This window comes from Alligator sinensis, unplaced genomic scaffold (assembly GCF_000455745.1).
Source record: "Alligator sinensis unplaced genomic scaffold, ASM45574v1 scaffold419_1, whole genome shotgun sequence".
Taxonomy (NCBI): domain Eukaryota; kingdom Metazoa; phylum Chordata; order Crocodylia; family Alligatoridae; genus Alligator; species Alligator sinensis.
In genome coordinates, this window is record NW_005842360.1 from 236,371 (window position 1) to 253,707 (window position 17,337).

At 44.1% G+C, this 17,337-nt stretch overlaps 1 protein-coding gene across 1 annotated transcript in view; it reads right to left on the reverse strand.

Moving 5' to 3' along the window:
* CAMKK1 (calcium/calmodulin dependent protein kinase kinase 1) overlaps window positions 1-17,337 on the reverse strand; it is a 213,547-nt gene that overhangs the window by 78,807 nt on the left and 117,403 nt on the right. Inside the window, exons 4-6 of the mRNA XM_006029150.3 lie at window positions 13,825-13,872; window positions 10,515-10,568; window positions 1,997-2,048 (exon numbers count right to left, since the gene is read on the reverse strand). Coding sequence (XP_006029212.2) covers window positions 1,997-2,048; window positions 10,515-10,568; window positions 13,825-13,872 — 154 coding nt within the window. The remainder of the gene's footprint in view (window positions 1-1,996; window positions 2,049-10,514; window positions 10,569-13,824; window positions 13,873-17,337) is intronic.

A 17,337-nucleotide genomic window follows, 5' to 3' on the forward strand; every position in this document is an offset into this window, starting at 1 on the left:
GTTCATGTAGTGTACACAGAGGTGATCATATATAATAACTTATAATGAAGTCTTACTCTTGTATATTGTGGGGGGATGGGTATAGGCTTGTGGGTGGCCATGGGTGTGTGGGTATGTGGGGTGTGGGGGAGAGTGTGGGTGTGTCTGTGGGGGGTGGATAGGTGTTGGGGGTGTGGGAGCATGTGGGTATATGTGCATATGTGGGGTGTGGGTAGGTATGGGGTTTGTGGGGGCCTGTGTGAGGGGAGGGTGGCTGGGGGGTGTGGGTGTGTGCATGTATGGCAGTGTCAGGGGAGGTATGGGTGCATGTGTATGGTCAGATGTGCGTGTGGGACTTACCCTATGAACACACGCGCGCACACACACACACACACCCCCACACAGGTACTGGTGCATCGTTCGGTCATGCAGCCAGGAGCCACGTGGTGCTGGAGCAGGGCAGGGGCAGGAAGGCAGGGAAATGGCAGGGGATGGGTGGAGCTCGGCTCCTGCTTCCTGCTGCCAGCTCCCCCTGGGTCCTACTGCTCCTGACTCCTGTTGTCTTTGACAGGCAGCCAGGAGCAGATAAATATTTTCTAAATATTTAAGGGGTCCCGTGGGCCAGATAGAATGGCCTGGCGGGCCATATTTTGCCCACCCCTGCCTAAAATGAAGCTAGATGCCAATTAACAGTTTTACTGCCCAAACATGAGGCCTGTTACCACTCTGCATGAATGATTTCTGAGGTAATCACCTATATTATTCAAAAGAAAAGTTGGTCCTTGACACAGTTTGACAGGGGGACATGCTACTTGGCTATATGGTAGTAACACGAGAATGGGGTAAGGCCCAATTCCAACCATCTTTAGTGGGAGTTGAGAGCTCCTGGAAGCTTGCAGACTCGGGCCCGATGCATTTAAAATGTGCTTTGTCACACTGAGGAATGTGTAAACATGTAAATCCTAGCACAAGGAAGAGAGACAAACAAGAGATTTATAGTAGAAGGAAATGAGCCTTTTGGGGCAGGCTGGAATAGGCCAGCAAGGAGAGAGCAATTCCTTTAGCAACAAGCTTTCCTGCTCAGCGTTTTAGTTTGGAGATTTTACTGTATGGGGGTAACTGTAAGAGATACAACCTTTGTTTTATGAAACTTGAAAAGCAAACAGAAAACCCTAATCTAAATTACAGCCCAATGCTGCTCAGCTGGATGCAGGACCTTTCCTGCTTTCTACTGTCAGAGGCCAGATTTTCAAAACCGTTTAGCAAACTGTGAGAAAATCCGGTTATTCATGTCACAAATCTTAGTTGTCGGGGGCTGAGAGAGAAACTGTCTTCAGTGATAAGCTACCCTCAAAGCTGGAACTCTCAGGACGGTTCGAGTGTGCACAGGCAGGACCAAGTGTTCAGAAATGCTCCACATCTTGGATGCTGCGGTCTTTGCCCCTTTGCACCTTCAGATCCTAAACATAATCCCTCATTCTACATTGTATCTCTGTGTGTGCCACAAAGAGGAGTCAGCTTGCTGGAAAACTAAGGTGTAGATCCAGAGCCTGTAATAGATTCAAAATAGTTTCTCCTTACAGGTTAGTTTCTGTGTCTTGTTTTCATGTACACAAAGGCGTTATGCCTGAATGCCTGTTTGGTTTAATTTGTTCAAGGAAAGGTATTAACCAGACTCTCTACAGATAAAACGGTCCTAAATATTGTACAGGTGCACAGCCTACGACGTTGTCTTGCTCTCAGGCCACCCGAGGAAGCAAACTGTTGTGGGGCAGTGGTCACAAAGGAACAGTAAGCGGGTGGATTCTATGTTTTGGGAAATGGTTTGTATCTGTCCTTATAGCTAATCCAGTCTACCTATTCCCACTGACCACCCAAGCAGGTCTGAAACCAGGGCAGTTCTGTAGTCTTTACCTAAGGAAATATTTCTACTTAACTCCCTGGGAGTTCTGCCCAAGTAAGGACAATAGGTACGCCTGTAAAGTTTGCCCATAACCTCTAAATGCATGGCACTTACGTGGAAATCCATACTGTTTCAATAGCTTCTTTTTGGAGAGGACTTTCATAGCCTGAGGGAAGAAAAAAATGACACTGTTAAAGCAGAACAAAAAGCCATGATACTGAGAGTCACCATCACTGCTCTGACCTTGTAGCATGTGCGGAACCTTTGGACTTCGGTTCAAATGCCAGTCTGGCTCTAGGGTTTCTCCTGCTAATCCAGGGGAACAGGGAGCATAACTACTAACAGATACCTTAGGAACACCTAACACATAAAGAAAGAAGGAATGACTCCTCTTTAGATGTATATAAAGGCCAATATTACCAACTTTTTAATAAAACTTTTCAATGGGCCTTAATCAGACAAGTAAGAAGGGGCCTGATTCTTGTAACTCTGTTTCTACATTTAGACCAGGGTCTTGAAGAAAAGGAGGAAGGATTTCAGCTACCTTTGTGCACTCTATTCAAGGACCAGCTCAGCCCCTAGTATTAGTTAGAACAGTGCAGGGATAGAGTCCTAGGCTTTGTTTCCTGAGGCTCCCAGGGACTCTCAGAAGAAAAACAGTTAAGGTGCAGTATGCTTTTAGCCATGATCTTGACATCCCCTCATTCCACCCCACGTCAGGGGTGACAGCAGGGCCACCTCTAGCACTATGCTAGGAAAAGGGACATTCTCAGAAGGCCCTAGAATGGCATAAAGGGACATATGTCTAACTGAAAACCAGGCCCAAGGTTTTTCTAAGGTACCTATCATGACAATAGCTGAGGCCGAGTGACCCAGCTCACAGAGATACTGCAAGATACAATAAAAAGGAAAGCACAGATCTACACAAGCTAGCCACGTGCTGACATTCTTCCATCCATGTACATTTTCACATTGCACCACCACATGATCTTTTGGAACCAAAGTATTTGATGCGAGAGGGTGGCTGTCAGTAATTTTTCTCCCATCCCTGTGGCATTAATATAACGGCAAGGGCAACCTGAATATAATAAATTGAATCTTTGGGACTCTGTGCGTATTGCTGCGTTAAATAATTTTGTAATGGCCACTCCAAGGATCCCTAAAGACTCAAGGGATAAATATTTAATGAGAAACCAGCTCATGCTATACTCTGCTCAGAGAAATTTTCTGTGGCCTAAAGGGCTTTTTGGGATGAGTTATTTGCTTCTATTAAACAAGCATCCATATCTATAATCTTCATTAGAGTGACCCCAGCAAAATATAATCACCCAAGGGCTCCCATAAAACACATGCAGCGCAGGTTAATTTTACACTAATAAAAGTGAAAGAAGGCTCTACTGCACATTACTTGTGGCCGACACAGCCAAGAGCAGACCACTGGCACTGTCCCAGCAGGCTTCTTGCTGGCTATTTTTGTCAGTGAAAATATAACTCTCCAATTTTCAACGTCTCTTGTACAATCTAAGGTCCAAATTCAGACCATAGTCACATGAGCATAAATCTGCAATAACTTTACCAAAATCAGTAGTTCCTCTGGCTTCATAGTGGTATAACAGAAAAGAAGACCATAGTTTGCATAAATCTGCAATAACTATGCATAATTTGCATAAATCTGCAATAACTTTACCAAAATCAGTAGTTCCTCTGGCTTCATAGTGGTATAACAGAAAAGAATCTTGCTTGGACTATAACCATTTTCAATCCCATTTAATAATTTCAGGGGCATCTACTGAAAATGGCAGCACTGGGTAATGGAGACTAGGGATTTCTGGTCTTTCATTTATGCGCTGCCTTGCCTAATACTGGCTCCTATTGATGGCCGAATGATTGAGGAGCCTGTGGGATATGAGCCTGTGATAATTGTGATATTAGTCCTTAGGTGGGCAAGCGTCCAACACAACACCCACAAGGGGCCCTTTGAAGGAGGACTCAGGACTGGAGGGTAAACGTTTTATATGCTTCTCCCATTTCCCGCTCTACTCTCCCCCACAAAAAACCTACAGGAAAAAAATGTAAAAAAATAATAATTCTATGAAAGAAATTCAAATACAGTGTCACAATTTCATTTAGATTCACCCAGCATGTGGAAGGTTCCCTTATTTTCATCCTACCCCTAAAACTGGACACTTTTTTGAAGTTCATTTCCACTGAACAAAAAGGAAAAAAAAAAGAGAAGTTTGCTACATTTTATTGGAGAAAACAGTAAGTATCAACAGTTCTCAACAAGTGGAGTCCTCATCTCAGTTAATTAATGAGAGCTACAGCTCTGTGTCTCATACATTTTGGGAATAGACTGGCAAAGGAGAGACTTTTGCAGCACACAGTACCCAAAGATTAAGTGTAGCACAATTTGTACAAAGTGGTAAATCCATGGTTTCATTCAGTGAGGGAAGTGAGAAGTTGCCATTTCAGCTGTTCACTCCTTAGAAGGCACCATGACTGGCTGTACGATGGTACAGCTGTATGGGTATTGCAAAGTGATTAAAAGTCATGTGAACCTGCAATAGCTTCCTCTGCTACACCTCCAGGGGCCTGTGATATAAGAGCTTGACACATCAGTTCTTTGTCTGGCTGCCGACTGCCTAACACTGAGAAAAATCCCCAGCTGCAGAGCTGGAATAGGTTTCTAGCCCCTTTGTGTCACCTGCGCGGTGTAAAGTAGCTGGATCACAGCAGCCCGGTTTGGAAATCCAAATGCGAGGTGGACTCACAACGTGTCTTGCAGAACATGCACAAGCCTTTTCATTATCACAAGACAGAGACAGGAATAAACAACAAAGTCAGGTTTTAATTAGAGGGAACCTTAGTGAGGCAAACCTTGTCACACTGTATTGTCACTGTGCATAATGAGAGCAATGCAGTAGTGACCTGGCAATGATCTCTTCCCTTCCCAGGTTTGAGCAAAGCTGTTCCTGAGGCAGTGCATTCATAGAAGAACCAACCTGTTTCTCTTCGCAAGCCAAGCTCATTATCCAAATAACACCTTTTTGATACTTAATACTTTCAAAACCTTGCTGATGGATTTTCCTAAGCAGTGACACAGCAGCTCTTAATGTCAGATCTAGGCATGACTTCTGGAGCCCAGATCCTGCTGGCAGTTAAGGCAGGGGCAAAGCTTCTCTTATTTGGAGTGGGAAGGGGCAATCAACAGGATCACACTTGGTAAGTGGACTGGCGGCCTGTACATTATGACTTGAAATGTGGCAACAGCAACCACCATCACCACAGCAACAATAATTAAAGTCTGTACCCATACGCGATTAAACATCCAGTTGGTAATGCTAAAAAATCCTCACTTTCTACATCCAGTAAGTCTTAATTTCTTTCCTCCCCTTTTCTGCCTTATTCAGGAATGACACCCCATGAAGACACCAATAAATGAAATCAGAGCCCCACAGAAGGCAGAAAATGTTGCTAAGCCCTTTTCAGGTGAATAGCGAAGTGGAAGCCATTTTTGCTTCCATGCATTTGGCATCACTTTTGCTTCCATGCATTTGGCATCACTAAGGCACTAAGGCCAAGCAGCTTGTCATATCAGTGTCTTTGCATCTGCCCATCCTTCTTGTGCCACTACTGCTGGCAGCACTTGTACCCGAGGAGCCTGATACCTGCTTATGCCCTTGCCCCCATCATCTACTGTGAGGGAAGGAGTTTTAGCTGCAACCAGAGTGCACTCCTGAAGAAATCCCATTTTTAGCATCTCCCTCAAGAAGCTGCAGGGACGTGAGACATGTGATTTTTTTTTCTCCAAGAAATGGCACAGAATTTGTCCACAATCACTTGCCTTGGCAAGCTGATTTGGTGACCGAGAATGGGTTAGCCTGAGACATTTCAGAATCAAATTCCAGCAGTAAAATCACTCCCAACTAGCCATCCCCAGGTAGATATTTGCCTCTGCTTTTCATTTTTGGCCTTTTAAAGTGCTTAAACTCCCCCCCGCCCCCATTTCAGATCATGATCATGACAATTTCCAGCTACGAGGGCTGATGGGTAGAGTCCTGTAAACCCCCAATGCAATGCATCACCATTAGGGAGTCATTTCAAGTGTCAGGGGTCTATATATTGTTAAGCCTGACCCCACACTCAATAGGATTTTTCCCATTCATTTCAGCAGATCAGATCCTTGAGGCTGAAGATCCCAGGTTCAGTCTCTCATGCTGTAGTGTAGGTCATTACCTTGCCCATCCATACCAGGGGCCAGAATATCAGCCAGAAGAAACTGCCACAGCTCCACTGACTTCCATGAAGCTAGACTGATTGACAAGGCTCTAGCTCCAGGTGTTGTTTCAGCAGCACTTTCTGTACTTATTCCTCTTCTTGAGTATTTCATAGATTTCATAGACATCAGGGCTGGAAGGGACCTCGGAAGATCATCGAGTCCAGCCCCCCGCCCAAAGGGCAGGAAGTCAGCTGGGGTCATAGGATCCCAGCAAGATAAGCATCCAGTTTCATCTTGAAGGTGTTCAATGAAGGCGCTTGAACCACCTCCGGTGGCAGGCTGTTCCAGACCTTGGGGGCTCGGACAGTAAAGAAATTCTTCCTTATGTCCAGCCTGAAACGATCTTGAAGTAGTTTGTGACCATTCAACCTCGTCATCCCTTGGGGCGCTCTGGTGAACAAACGTTCCCCCAGATGCTGGTGGTCACCCCTGATAAACTTGTAGGTGGCCATCAGATCACCCCTGAGCCTGCGCTTTTCCAGGCTAAAGAGCCCCAGGGCTCTCAGCCTGTCATCGTAGGGTCTGCTTCCCTGACCTCTGATCATGCGCGTGGCTCTTCTCTGGACTCTCTCAAGCTTCTCCACATCCTTTTTGAATTGTGGAGCCCAAAACTGGACACAGTACTCCAGCTGCGGCCTCACTAAGGCCGAGTACAGGGGGAGAATGACGTCCCGGGATTTGCTTGAGAAGCATCTATGGATGCAAGCCAGCATTTTGGTCGCTTTACTAGCCGCCGCATCGCATTGCAGGCTCATGTTCATCTTGTGGTCAATGATGACCCCCAAGTCTCTTTCTTCCATAGTGCTAGCCAACATAGCACTGCCGAGCCTATAAGGATGCTGCGGGTTTTTCTTCCCAAGGGGGAGAACCTTGCATTTATCGGCCTTGAACACCATCAGATTCTCGTCCGCCCACTTGCTGAGCCTGTCCAGGTCAGCCTGGATCACCTGCCTGTCTTCTGGTGTGGATGCTTTTCCCCAAAGTTTGGTGTCATCAGCGAACTTGGCCAGTCTGCTTCTGACTCCAGTGTCCACATCATTAATGAAGATGTTGAACAGTATGGGTCCAAGGACAGAGCCTTGGGGGACCCCACTGGTCACAGGACACCACGATGAGTGACTTCCATCGATTACTACCCTCTGGGTCCGACCCCGGAGCCAATTTTCCAGCCAGCGGATCGTGGAGGACCCAAGGCGACAATTGGCCAGAGTAGAGAAAAGAAAGACTCTTTGAAAGTAAGATGAGTGAAATATAGGGGAAAATACAGAATATCCCTAATTTGAGGCCTGATCCAAAATTCATTAAAGTAATGAGAGCCTTCCCACTAGTTTTAAGAAGGACTGGAGCAGTCTGTTGGTGCCTAAAATTCCATATTAGTCAGAAAATGCACCTTGTCCCCGCCTTCAGCAATAATCATGCAGAGGATTGCACTCTGGGATTTTATATCGCATAGGCTCTTGTGACGCAAACACAATGCGGTGCCTTAAAAATAACTGCTGTCCTTTTTTCTCCCCAAGTGTCCTTTAAATGGAGGAAGCAGCCATTCCTCATGCTGAACTACTGTAGGTGTGAAATAGTTACATACCACTTGCCATTCCAGGCTACTCAAGGGCTAATTTTCTCCAATTGTTTCTTGTTGCTTTTCAACATGAAGACAAAAAAACAAAAGTATAATCTTTCAAAAGAAAAAAAAAATCCTCTCCCAATTGTCAAAATCAGAATTGCTGCTAGTAATTGCTGGTGCTACACATTTGCATTAGATCTCCCCATTGGCTGCCTGACAACTCTTGTCGAATGTATTGTTATAACATGGTTTCAGACAGCAGTGATAAGCAGAACAACATGGAATTTATCTCAGTATTAAAAGCAGCATGTCAGTCAAACGCACAAGGAAACGTGGGGAGCTAAGCAACCATTAGCTAATTATGCAATTTGCTACTATTTCTCTTCAGCTTTTAAAGATCTGTCAAATTCCAGGGTATTTCAACACCTTGGAAATTTGGAGGTCTCTCCATCACAACTTGTCATGCTGGAAAATACTGGTACTGACAATCAGAAGTAAGAGAGTTTGAAGATGTTTATACAGCAGGGTGAAGGAGGGAAATGCTTCTTATCTGGGCTGCACTAGTACTGAATGGAAGCATCCACAGGCAAGTAAAAATTCCTACCTGGATAGCAGTATGCTCTACCGCTCTGAAACGGATGGACCAAATGTATAGCAAAGCTCCTTCTCTACGCTCCTCCTTTGCAACATTAACTGCAGTCACTTGATGATGAAGGCAACATACGGGAACCATCCAGGCGTCCAACAAAAAGTGGGCCAGTTTGTCATGCTGGACCATGCAGGGGGGCAGCACGTGGGGAAGTGATGCGCCCCCTGCAAGGTGCAAGATGGACAGCTAGTCCTAAGTGTCTCAGCCCATGAAAGGTATTGCAGGGGAGGAGGATTCGATTTTTGAAGCTATGGTGGTTTTGTTACTGACAAGTGTTTTATGCTCAGCCCTTGGGAGGACTGCACATTTGTTGTACTTTTACCTTTAATTTTTAATTTTTCTATTTAGAATAAAAGGTTTTAAAAAGTCAAAAAAGTCTCCCTCACACTCACATGTGCACACACATGCACATGCATGTGCACATCTGGATCATTGAGAACCAAACGCTCTGGGTCTCTGCTTGCATAGCTGGGATGAAACGGAGTCTTTCTGCAGTAGGTGTCATTCTCTGGGACCACCACTAAGCAGCCACTAATGTGAAGTCATTTTCAAAAAATGAAATGAAAAATTCCTGAAGAAAAACCCACTTCAATCAGAACTCATTTGGAAATGCTCTGGGCTTTGCATCCTCAGGTAGAGCCATAGCCTTACCAGGAAATGTCTGTCACTTCTGTTGATGCTGCCTTCAGCAGAACAGCACCTTAAGTGTTAAGCAGCTTCTATCCAACTTGTCACCAGAGGGCAGGGTGAGTCTGGAGGCCAGAGTTGAAAGCAGAAAAACAATGGGAACGGCAAACTTTCCAGTGAGCAGGGTGAGTCAGCGTGGAAAGTGAAATGTGGGGACAGATGTGCAGTTCCATTACTTGGACAGATTCAGGGTACCTTTCCAGACTCCGTCTCATTTCTTCCATCCATCATTGCAATATATTTCTTATGCTGTTTCATGCCATCTGGAAATACCATCAGGGTAGGATCATCTCAGCTAAAGATGTTAATAGTCATGCTAAAAAAAGTCAGTAGTAAATCTACAAGTCAGGAAAGAACATTTTTGGTTTGGCCAAGCTGTACAGATGGAGCCTTTTCTATGCAAACAATCATCTTCATGTCAAAGTCCCAAGATGACAGTCTCCATTCAGGAAAGCAGCTGTGTGCTTCAATACTTTCCTAAATAGAGGGGTTTTCAGACCTACATGTCTTAGTGACATGACAGATCAGTTGATTTTTACCAGTATTTGCTTACAGGCCTGGCTAGAAAGCTCACAACCACAAGATCTAGAGTCTGTTTTATTATTATAATTTTCCTTCCAACATTTAGCTGTGCTATAGCACTTTTCACCCACAGATCTCAGAACACTGTAAAGGAGAGCAGCTTTATCATCTGCATCTTACCAGCAGTGACACACAAGGTCACCCAGTAATGCAGTGACAGAACTGTGATACAACCCGGTTCAATGCTCTCAAAGGTCTTTGGGTAAATGTGATAACTTTTATTAGACCTACTGAATAGTGGGAAAAAATGTTCTTTGCAAGTTTTCAGGCACAAACATCCTCCTTCAGGCATAGGGAGTCTGCTGCTGTTTTGCGTGTTCAATGCTCTCTGCATTAGTCCACACGGACTACAGCTAAATGTTTGCTGCTTAAATAGGACTAAAAGAACAGGCCATGCAGGAGGTAGAGGGAGGTCACGCAGAAATGCAGTATCATCAACACATAGAAAGTGCACAGGGTAGCTTGCGCTGGGTCCAGCACTCAGTTGCCTGTTCTTTTCTGAGCAGATCCGCTAGGATCACAGCGTGTGCTAAGTAAGTATTGCCATGAACGTGCCTAGCATTTCAGGTGACCTGTTTCATATCTAAAAAACGTCGTTGGCTTGGCACCAAACTTGCCTGCCTCTTCCTTGAAACTTTCATCCCATGTGCCTGCTGGTTATATAACACATCCAAACAGATTTGCTCACGTGACTCATCCCTGCATATCATGCACCCCAAAAATGTAGTCACATGCCCCTCAGGGAGGTTTGCTCCTGGAAAAAGGGGGGGGGGGGAAGAAAAAGAAAGCAAGAGAGAGAGCGTTCTCCGGGATGTGAAAGGGAATCAGAAGCATCGACAGCATCCAGTGACAAAGGGAGAGCAGCACTTACGTAATACTTGTCATCGCTCTCGTTGTAGGCCAGCTTCACAACACCATAGGAACCCTATAAATAAACACAAATTACACAGTCAGCTCAGCTGCTCTGCTTTGTTTGCCTGCTGCTCAATGCTCCAAATGTTTGGCCTTGGGAGAGAAAAAATAAAAAAAACTACCTCCCTCCATGGCCTTGAGAAAACACTCCAGGTGCTGGCACACTGCACACTACCCAGTGCCAACTTGCCTTCACCTACACAAGGGAAGTCTGGTGAATCAGATAACTGCACACTGGGAGGGGGGGAAAGGAGGGGCTCTCTCTCCTTTTCATGGTCATTTGCAATGTTAGGGACAAGGTCTTTCTTTTTTGGCGGCTCTTCCATTTGGACAATAATATTGGAGGCATGGAGCATTTCCCGGGGATTAATAACCATCTCAAAAGAGCGGTGCCTCAGGCCATTAACTCCTCTTGATTATTAATCCTCAGAAAATGCCCTGAGCCAAGGTCATAATTTCTATTATAAGCTGAGCACTGAGGAAAATTACATTTCAAAGTCATGTGGGCATGTGCTTTTATATTCTCATCAATCCGCCCACCCCCATCCACAAAGTCATGCCCGGCACCCTTTTCATGGAGGTATTGCACTGTGCAGATTCTCTCTTCAGCCTGTGTAAATCTGCTGTTTTCCACTGCCCGGTCAGGTGCGGTTCATTTAAAGATCAGAGCTAAAGTCGTGTGGAGCGTGCCAGCTGGGATAAGAGCTCAAAGCAAAACTCAGTCAACCTCACTGGATTTCACCTGGCTTTGTGACAACGCCATAAATTTTACATGGTCAAGACATTAAACTATAACAAGATTCCTCTTAGATACCTGTTGAATAAGAACCACAGTAAGGGCTAGATTATTTCCTGTTTAAAGTATTAGGTGCATTTCTTTTGACTTTAACGAGAGCTGGAATGAAGCCCTAAAGGCTGATCCTAGTCCACCCATTAGGCACTTAAGTATGAACCTTTTTTACCCTGCTTAAGTCCCTGAAAAAATATTAACACAACTACTTCTGTAAGAGCCCATCATCTCAGCCTTACTATGAAGTCACAAACAGCAGCAAGCCAAAGAAGAACTCATCCTTTCACATTAGCTGTTTTTTAAGACTGAAGCAGGGTGGAACAAAATCACACTTATGTGTCTATATTCACTAGGTTGCCTACAAGGTGGAATAGGATCTGACCTGCAGTCTGAGAGGGCTGAAGTCAGTGGGAGGCTGGACTTCATTGGGCTTTGGGTCAGGCCCAACATGAATTGTTTAATGTGGTAAATTAGAAAAACAGAAGTGAGATTCTCCCCAGTGCAGAAAGCCCCCTATAATCCTTTACTTTCACTTAACCCATCAAAATACCACAAAAGTTAGCCTCAAGGATCAGGTAGGGCCGGCGAGCATTCTACCTAGGTGCTGATTTTATATTAAACGCTCAAGGTTTTACAATAGAGACATAGAAATACAATTATAACCCCTCCTCTAACCTTCCCTTCCATGCACACACACACACACACACACACACACACGACTGTTCTCACTGCACGTGCTATTTCCATTCATTTTATGAGATTTCATTTAGCTTTAAATGGAGGCAGGACCCAAAGCTGAATTCACAGATTCAAAACACACTGGAGCAATGGAAGATCCTCGAACCAGCTCTACATTTCCTGCAGCTTACTAAAAATGGAACGGGCAGAAGCAAATGCACAGATCAAAAACAATCCTTTTTAATTCGTGAAATAAGCTTCTGGTAGCGAACCTGCCTTTTATTCACTAGGGTTAGGATAATGCACGTCATTCAGGCTTTGAGTTAGTCTCTCTCTGACATAAAAGCTCTGTGCAAAGCCCTCTCAGAGGCTAGCCATGCATGAGACTTTTCAAGTCTGAGGAAGTGAAGCAGAATTAGCAAGGGTCTCCAGGACTCTCCATCTATGGTAGTCTTACACTATTCATCTTAGCAGATGCATTGTGGGTATATCTACACTACACCAACAATATGCCTCAGTCAGGTCATTCCTAAGCATGCCCTACCCACCGGCTCCTGCACACACACTCCAAAACCAGAAATATGCCAGTGAGGCCCCTTTGGCGTCATCCCCAGGTGCCAGTCACAAACATACCGGAGGCTGAGGTCTCAAGAACAGGTACAGAGCGAGATCCTGGAGCAGCCTCATTGATGTATTTGCAGGTTTGGGATATACCCGCAGGAGAAGGTGGGGTGGGTGTGTGCAGGAACCTGCCAGCTAGGACACACTACTGCTATGGCATATACATTTATATACGCCCTCAAGTGATTCCAACAGAAATTAGCTGCTATCCTCTCTGTCGCTATTTGCCGTGTACCCAGGAAGAGCAAGGAGGCAAATGTTGTAGTTCCATCACAGAAAACAGGTGCTAAGACTTGGAGATCAAGCATGTGCATGCTTTAATGCACATCAGTCATCACCCTACCCCAGCCTAGCTGCAGAGTGAAGTCACAGTATGATCAGAAGACACCTCCCTTCTTAAAGCCTGACACTTGCTAACCTAGATCCTTTAACTAATCCACAGAGTTCGTTTGTAAGCAAGGAGACCCCATTCTGTACAGTTAGAGTCGGATCTGTAGAGGGGTTTGGGCTAAAAATCCCTTTTAATAGAACTGTGCAGCAGCAGGTGTAGACACTTGAACTGAAGTACAGAGCTGGGAACAGCAGGTCCAGCTTCTAGAAAACAGCAGTTTATCAACCCATCTGCAGCTATGGCAGGGGTCCAATCATGCAGGTGTCTTAACTGTTCACCAATTCAGACCTTTAAATAACTTTCACCAAATCTCTCTGGAATCACTTAGAGTCCTTTAAATAAAGAATGGAATTAAATCAGCAATTTCTACATGAAAATAAAAACTTAACTAGTCCTGATGCAGAGCAAATGCCTGCCTTTATCTTTCTTTTCTAGTTGGTTATACTAATACATTAAGGTCCTTGGTGTTACATTTGGCAAGAAACAACCTGGAAGGGAGCCAGCTCAATTACTTTCAGTTGGAAGGAAAATAAATTTAGACTTCAGAGGAAGTCGTTCTACATTGATCTAGAGGAAAATTTAAAAAAAGTAACAGGTGAGAAGAAAATAAAGGTTGCAAGATCTCCAGAGCAGGGATTGTGTGTGAGATGGGGGCAAGGGTAGAGGGGGCATGGGGGGGTACAGTGCACAGAACAATGAAGCTGTTGGCTGCTACTGTTAATAAATGTTAAATTAATAATAATTTAATTTAATAAATTCATGTTAAATGAATAATAAATAATAAAATACCTTGCCAATTTCAGTTTGTAGCTTGTACTGGTTTAACTGCACACAGTCCTGTAGATCAAAAAGAAAAGAGAATCTGAGAATTAGTAAAAGGAAACATGGTGAGCTTGAATCAATATCAATTAAGGACAAAAGTCCTGACTGCAGAATTACCAAACTTCATTTAAATCAATATATGCATTCCTATGACAATACAGGACACAGTAAGTATGAGCTGAATTCTGAGCTCAGTTATGCAGGTGTCAATCTGCAATAGCTCCACTCACACTGGTTGAAGACTAGAGCAATTTTACGGAAGTAACTGAAAGCAGAATCTAGGTCTTTGATATTCATCACTTGGCTGGCTGTATCTAACAGAAGCAATTAACACCGGCAGAAAACCAAAATTTAAACATAAAGCATGCATTGAGAGAAATCAGCACTGAAACAAGATCATTTGAAGCAGAAGGAGTTAGAGGTTCTCTTAAGCTGATCCAATAGTTATTTTAAAATAAATTACCTTTAAGCACAACCAACTTCCATTTGCAAATGATCAAGGACTGAAATCCCAATGTGTGTGTACAAGTGTGTTACGTACAGATCAATGCAAAATTGTAATTAGATTGGAATTACCATTTTGTCACAGCTGTGCAGCCCCAGTTACTCTGATATAGTCATTTAAAGCCACATAAGAAATGAGGTCCAGGCTGCCGTCTTTGAGTATCAGTATGCCAGAATGAAACAAGGAGGCTGGGCATAGCTCTTAGACCTCAAATGGAGTCCTTCAGTAACCAACTGGTCTCCATAATAAACTTTTGCTCTTAACTGGCAGGGTTGTGCCTTTAAGCAACCAATTTTAAGTTCTGTTCTGCTTAAACTGTACCTCTGGTCATGGATTAAAAGCTGAGGACAGACAGCTGGTAGATGCACTTGGGAGAGGAAAGTTATTGGGCAGTTCTCCACCTGTTACATGAAAGCCAAGAGAATAATGATAAGTTAAATCCACTATTTTTCCTGCTGGAAGGAGATGACTGTCTTGGGAAAATTCTCTGTATCCAAATAACACACCTCAATTTCACTTAAAATTGATCCGTCTGCCTCAGTTAAGTCACATAAGAAACAACAGATTTGACAAAGTTGAGGCAGAGATGTGTGTTGCCAGTAAGGAACCCATCAACTCCTCCACAAAACACTCCTCCTCCCTACCAAGCACCCAATATTAGGTGGGTGACAGGCTCCAGGTGAGGTCCTGGGACTGTTCTTCTAAGACTGTTCAGAGTGAGACAATTCACTGAAATCCAAGAATTCACAGTCCTGTAAAGAGCAGGTTTACACTGTGACTACATCATCGTGGTGCATCTTTTCCCTTACTGATTACAATCCAGGAGTGGGCAATTATTTCGAGCAGAAGGCCACTTACTGAGTTTTGGAAAGCCATCGAGGGCCACATGACAGGCTGCCAGGGGCAGATCAATATTAATTTTCTACATTTTTTAGGGGCCCCGTGGGCCGGATAGAATGGCCTGGCGGGTCACATCCGGCCCCCGGGCCACATTTTGCCCACCCCGGCTTACACCATTCAAAATCAAACCTGATGCCATGAGTAACTAAGTTGTTTGTATCAGAAAGGTCCAAACAATTAAAAATGGATTTCACAAACATTTCTAAACTCCAAAGTTTTTACTTGTCAAGTTTGAAACAGACCTGCCTCTCTGGGTTAGTCTGTATTCGTAAATATTTGTCAATATTTCCCAGGGTGGAGGGGGAGGATTTGGATATTTTGTTTGGGTTTTTTTGGCTTCCACTCTACTGCTCTTTCTTTTTCTTCCATCCCTTCCACCCCAGTCATTTTCTGAAAGAGGGGGAAAATAAATGAGAAAAGAAAATATGAAAAAGAGAAAAAAAGTCAAATAATTAAAAAACTTCAAATGTATCACTTTCATTACATTTTTCAATGTATAAAGGCCATTTCGGTTTTTTAAAAATACTGCATTAAAAAAAAATCAGATAGCTCTAATTGCATTTGATGGCCACATTAGCCCTACAGAACTAACAAAGAGGCTGCAAGCAAGTTGCTAGTCCATCTTGTGCAGCAACAGATTTGTTTGCCACGTTCTATATTCCTGTGCAAACTCTCGGATGGTGTGCATCACGCTGTGCAGGTGGAACAACAAGATTTGAAGACAACAACATTGCTCAGGTGTAACGAACGGCTGCATTAGAAGAGGAAACCCAGCTTGATTCTCAGATCCCAGGCTGCCTTTTCAGGATGAGTCCTTCCACCTAAAACCTCTTTCCAGCCATGTGTTACAGCATCCACGTAATTTGGATCTGGGCCTGAATTCCACCTCCTCAGTCTGACTCTAACAAAAATTAACTACAATAATAAAAGACAAATTGTTCTCGTGTACTTTCCAAAAAAAGATTCAAATTACCTTTAATACTGACTGCGGCTGATAGTGTTATTGCAGCCTGTTTCTGCTAATACAATGCAGTGGATTACATAATACGATAATATTATGGATTCCAAAATGAAGCCAGCTCAGACAAAATGAGCACACCGGTTCTCCCTCTTCCTTTACATGGCACACATTACCTGCATGCTTTTGTCCTAAAATACCATGAAAGACATCTGGAGCTAGAGCCAGGTCTCATCTATAGCAGTGTAAACCACAGCAGCTTCACTTGTAGCTGCTGTTGTTGCTCCAGATTACAACCATGTAATTTAACAATCCACCCTTTCCTTTCCACAACTTCAGTCCTCACTCTGCTGTCTGAGTACTGTGAAAAACTCATAAAATCCACATGGGAGGTATTCTCCCCCTTGCCCCCTGAAAGGGCCTACTTCTCTATTGCTATCTATTACTCTCTCAATTGCTAGGTCACGAAAGTACGTGGAGGAAGTGAGCTTTGCATGTTGCCCCGAACAGGGTAAGACTCATGCAAGTAATGCCAAAGTCTTGGGTCAGCTGCCAAGGAAGCTCTGGTTCCCAAACATAAAGGATTCACCTTTGAGGTGAGCATCTCCATTTCTCTCGAATGGGATGAGGTCTGAGAGAGCAGGATGGTGCCTTGGGCAGCTTGGGGCTGTCTCACTGCGGGATCTAAAGGTAAACAGAATTGAATCCTAGACCTTGGGTCCTACTTGATCATAGTCATAGTACTTAGGGTCGGAAGGGACCTAAACAGATCATCAGCCTTTGATGATAACAACCTTTAGGTGCTCTCAACTCCCATTGGTGTCAGTGGGAGTTAGGCACCTAAACTGCTTAGTGTTTTTGTAAGTCTCACAATGTGCCTGTCACACCAGTGTTGTTTAAGCATCTGCCTTCATCTGTGGGTACTAATGACTAATAAGCTTGCCCATTTTTTCCCCTGGGTTTTGGATCTGGTCCCTGGTTTAGCCAAGTACATGTGAGTTCCACTGAGCAATGAGCTGTAGATGAAAGGAGCCATTCTCATAGCCTGATTAAGTATCACAGCCTTGATGTGCAGAGATAGCAAGCACTTGCCAATCCTGTGGGAATTACAAGATCC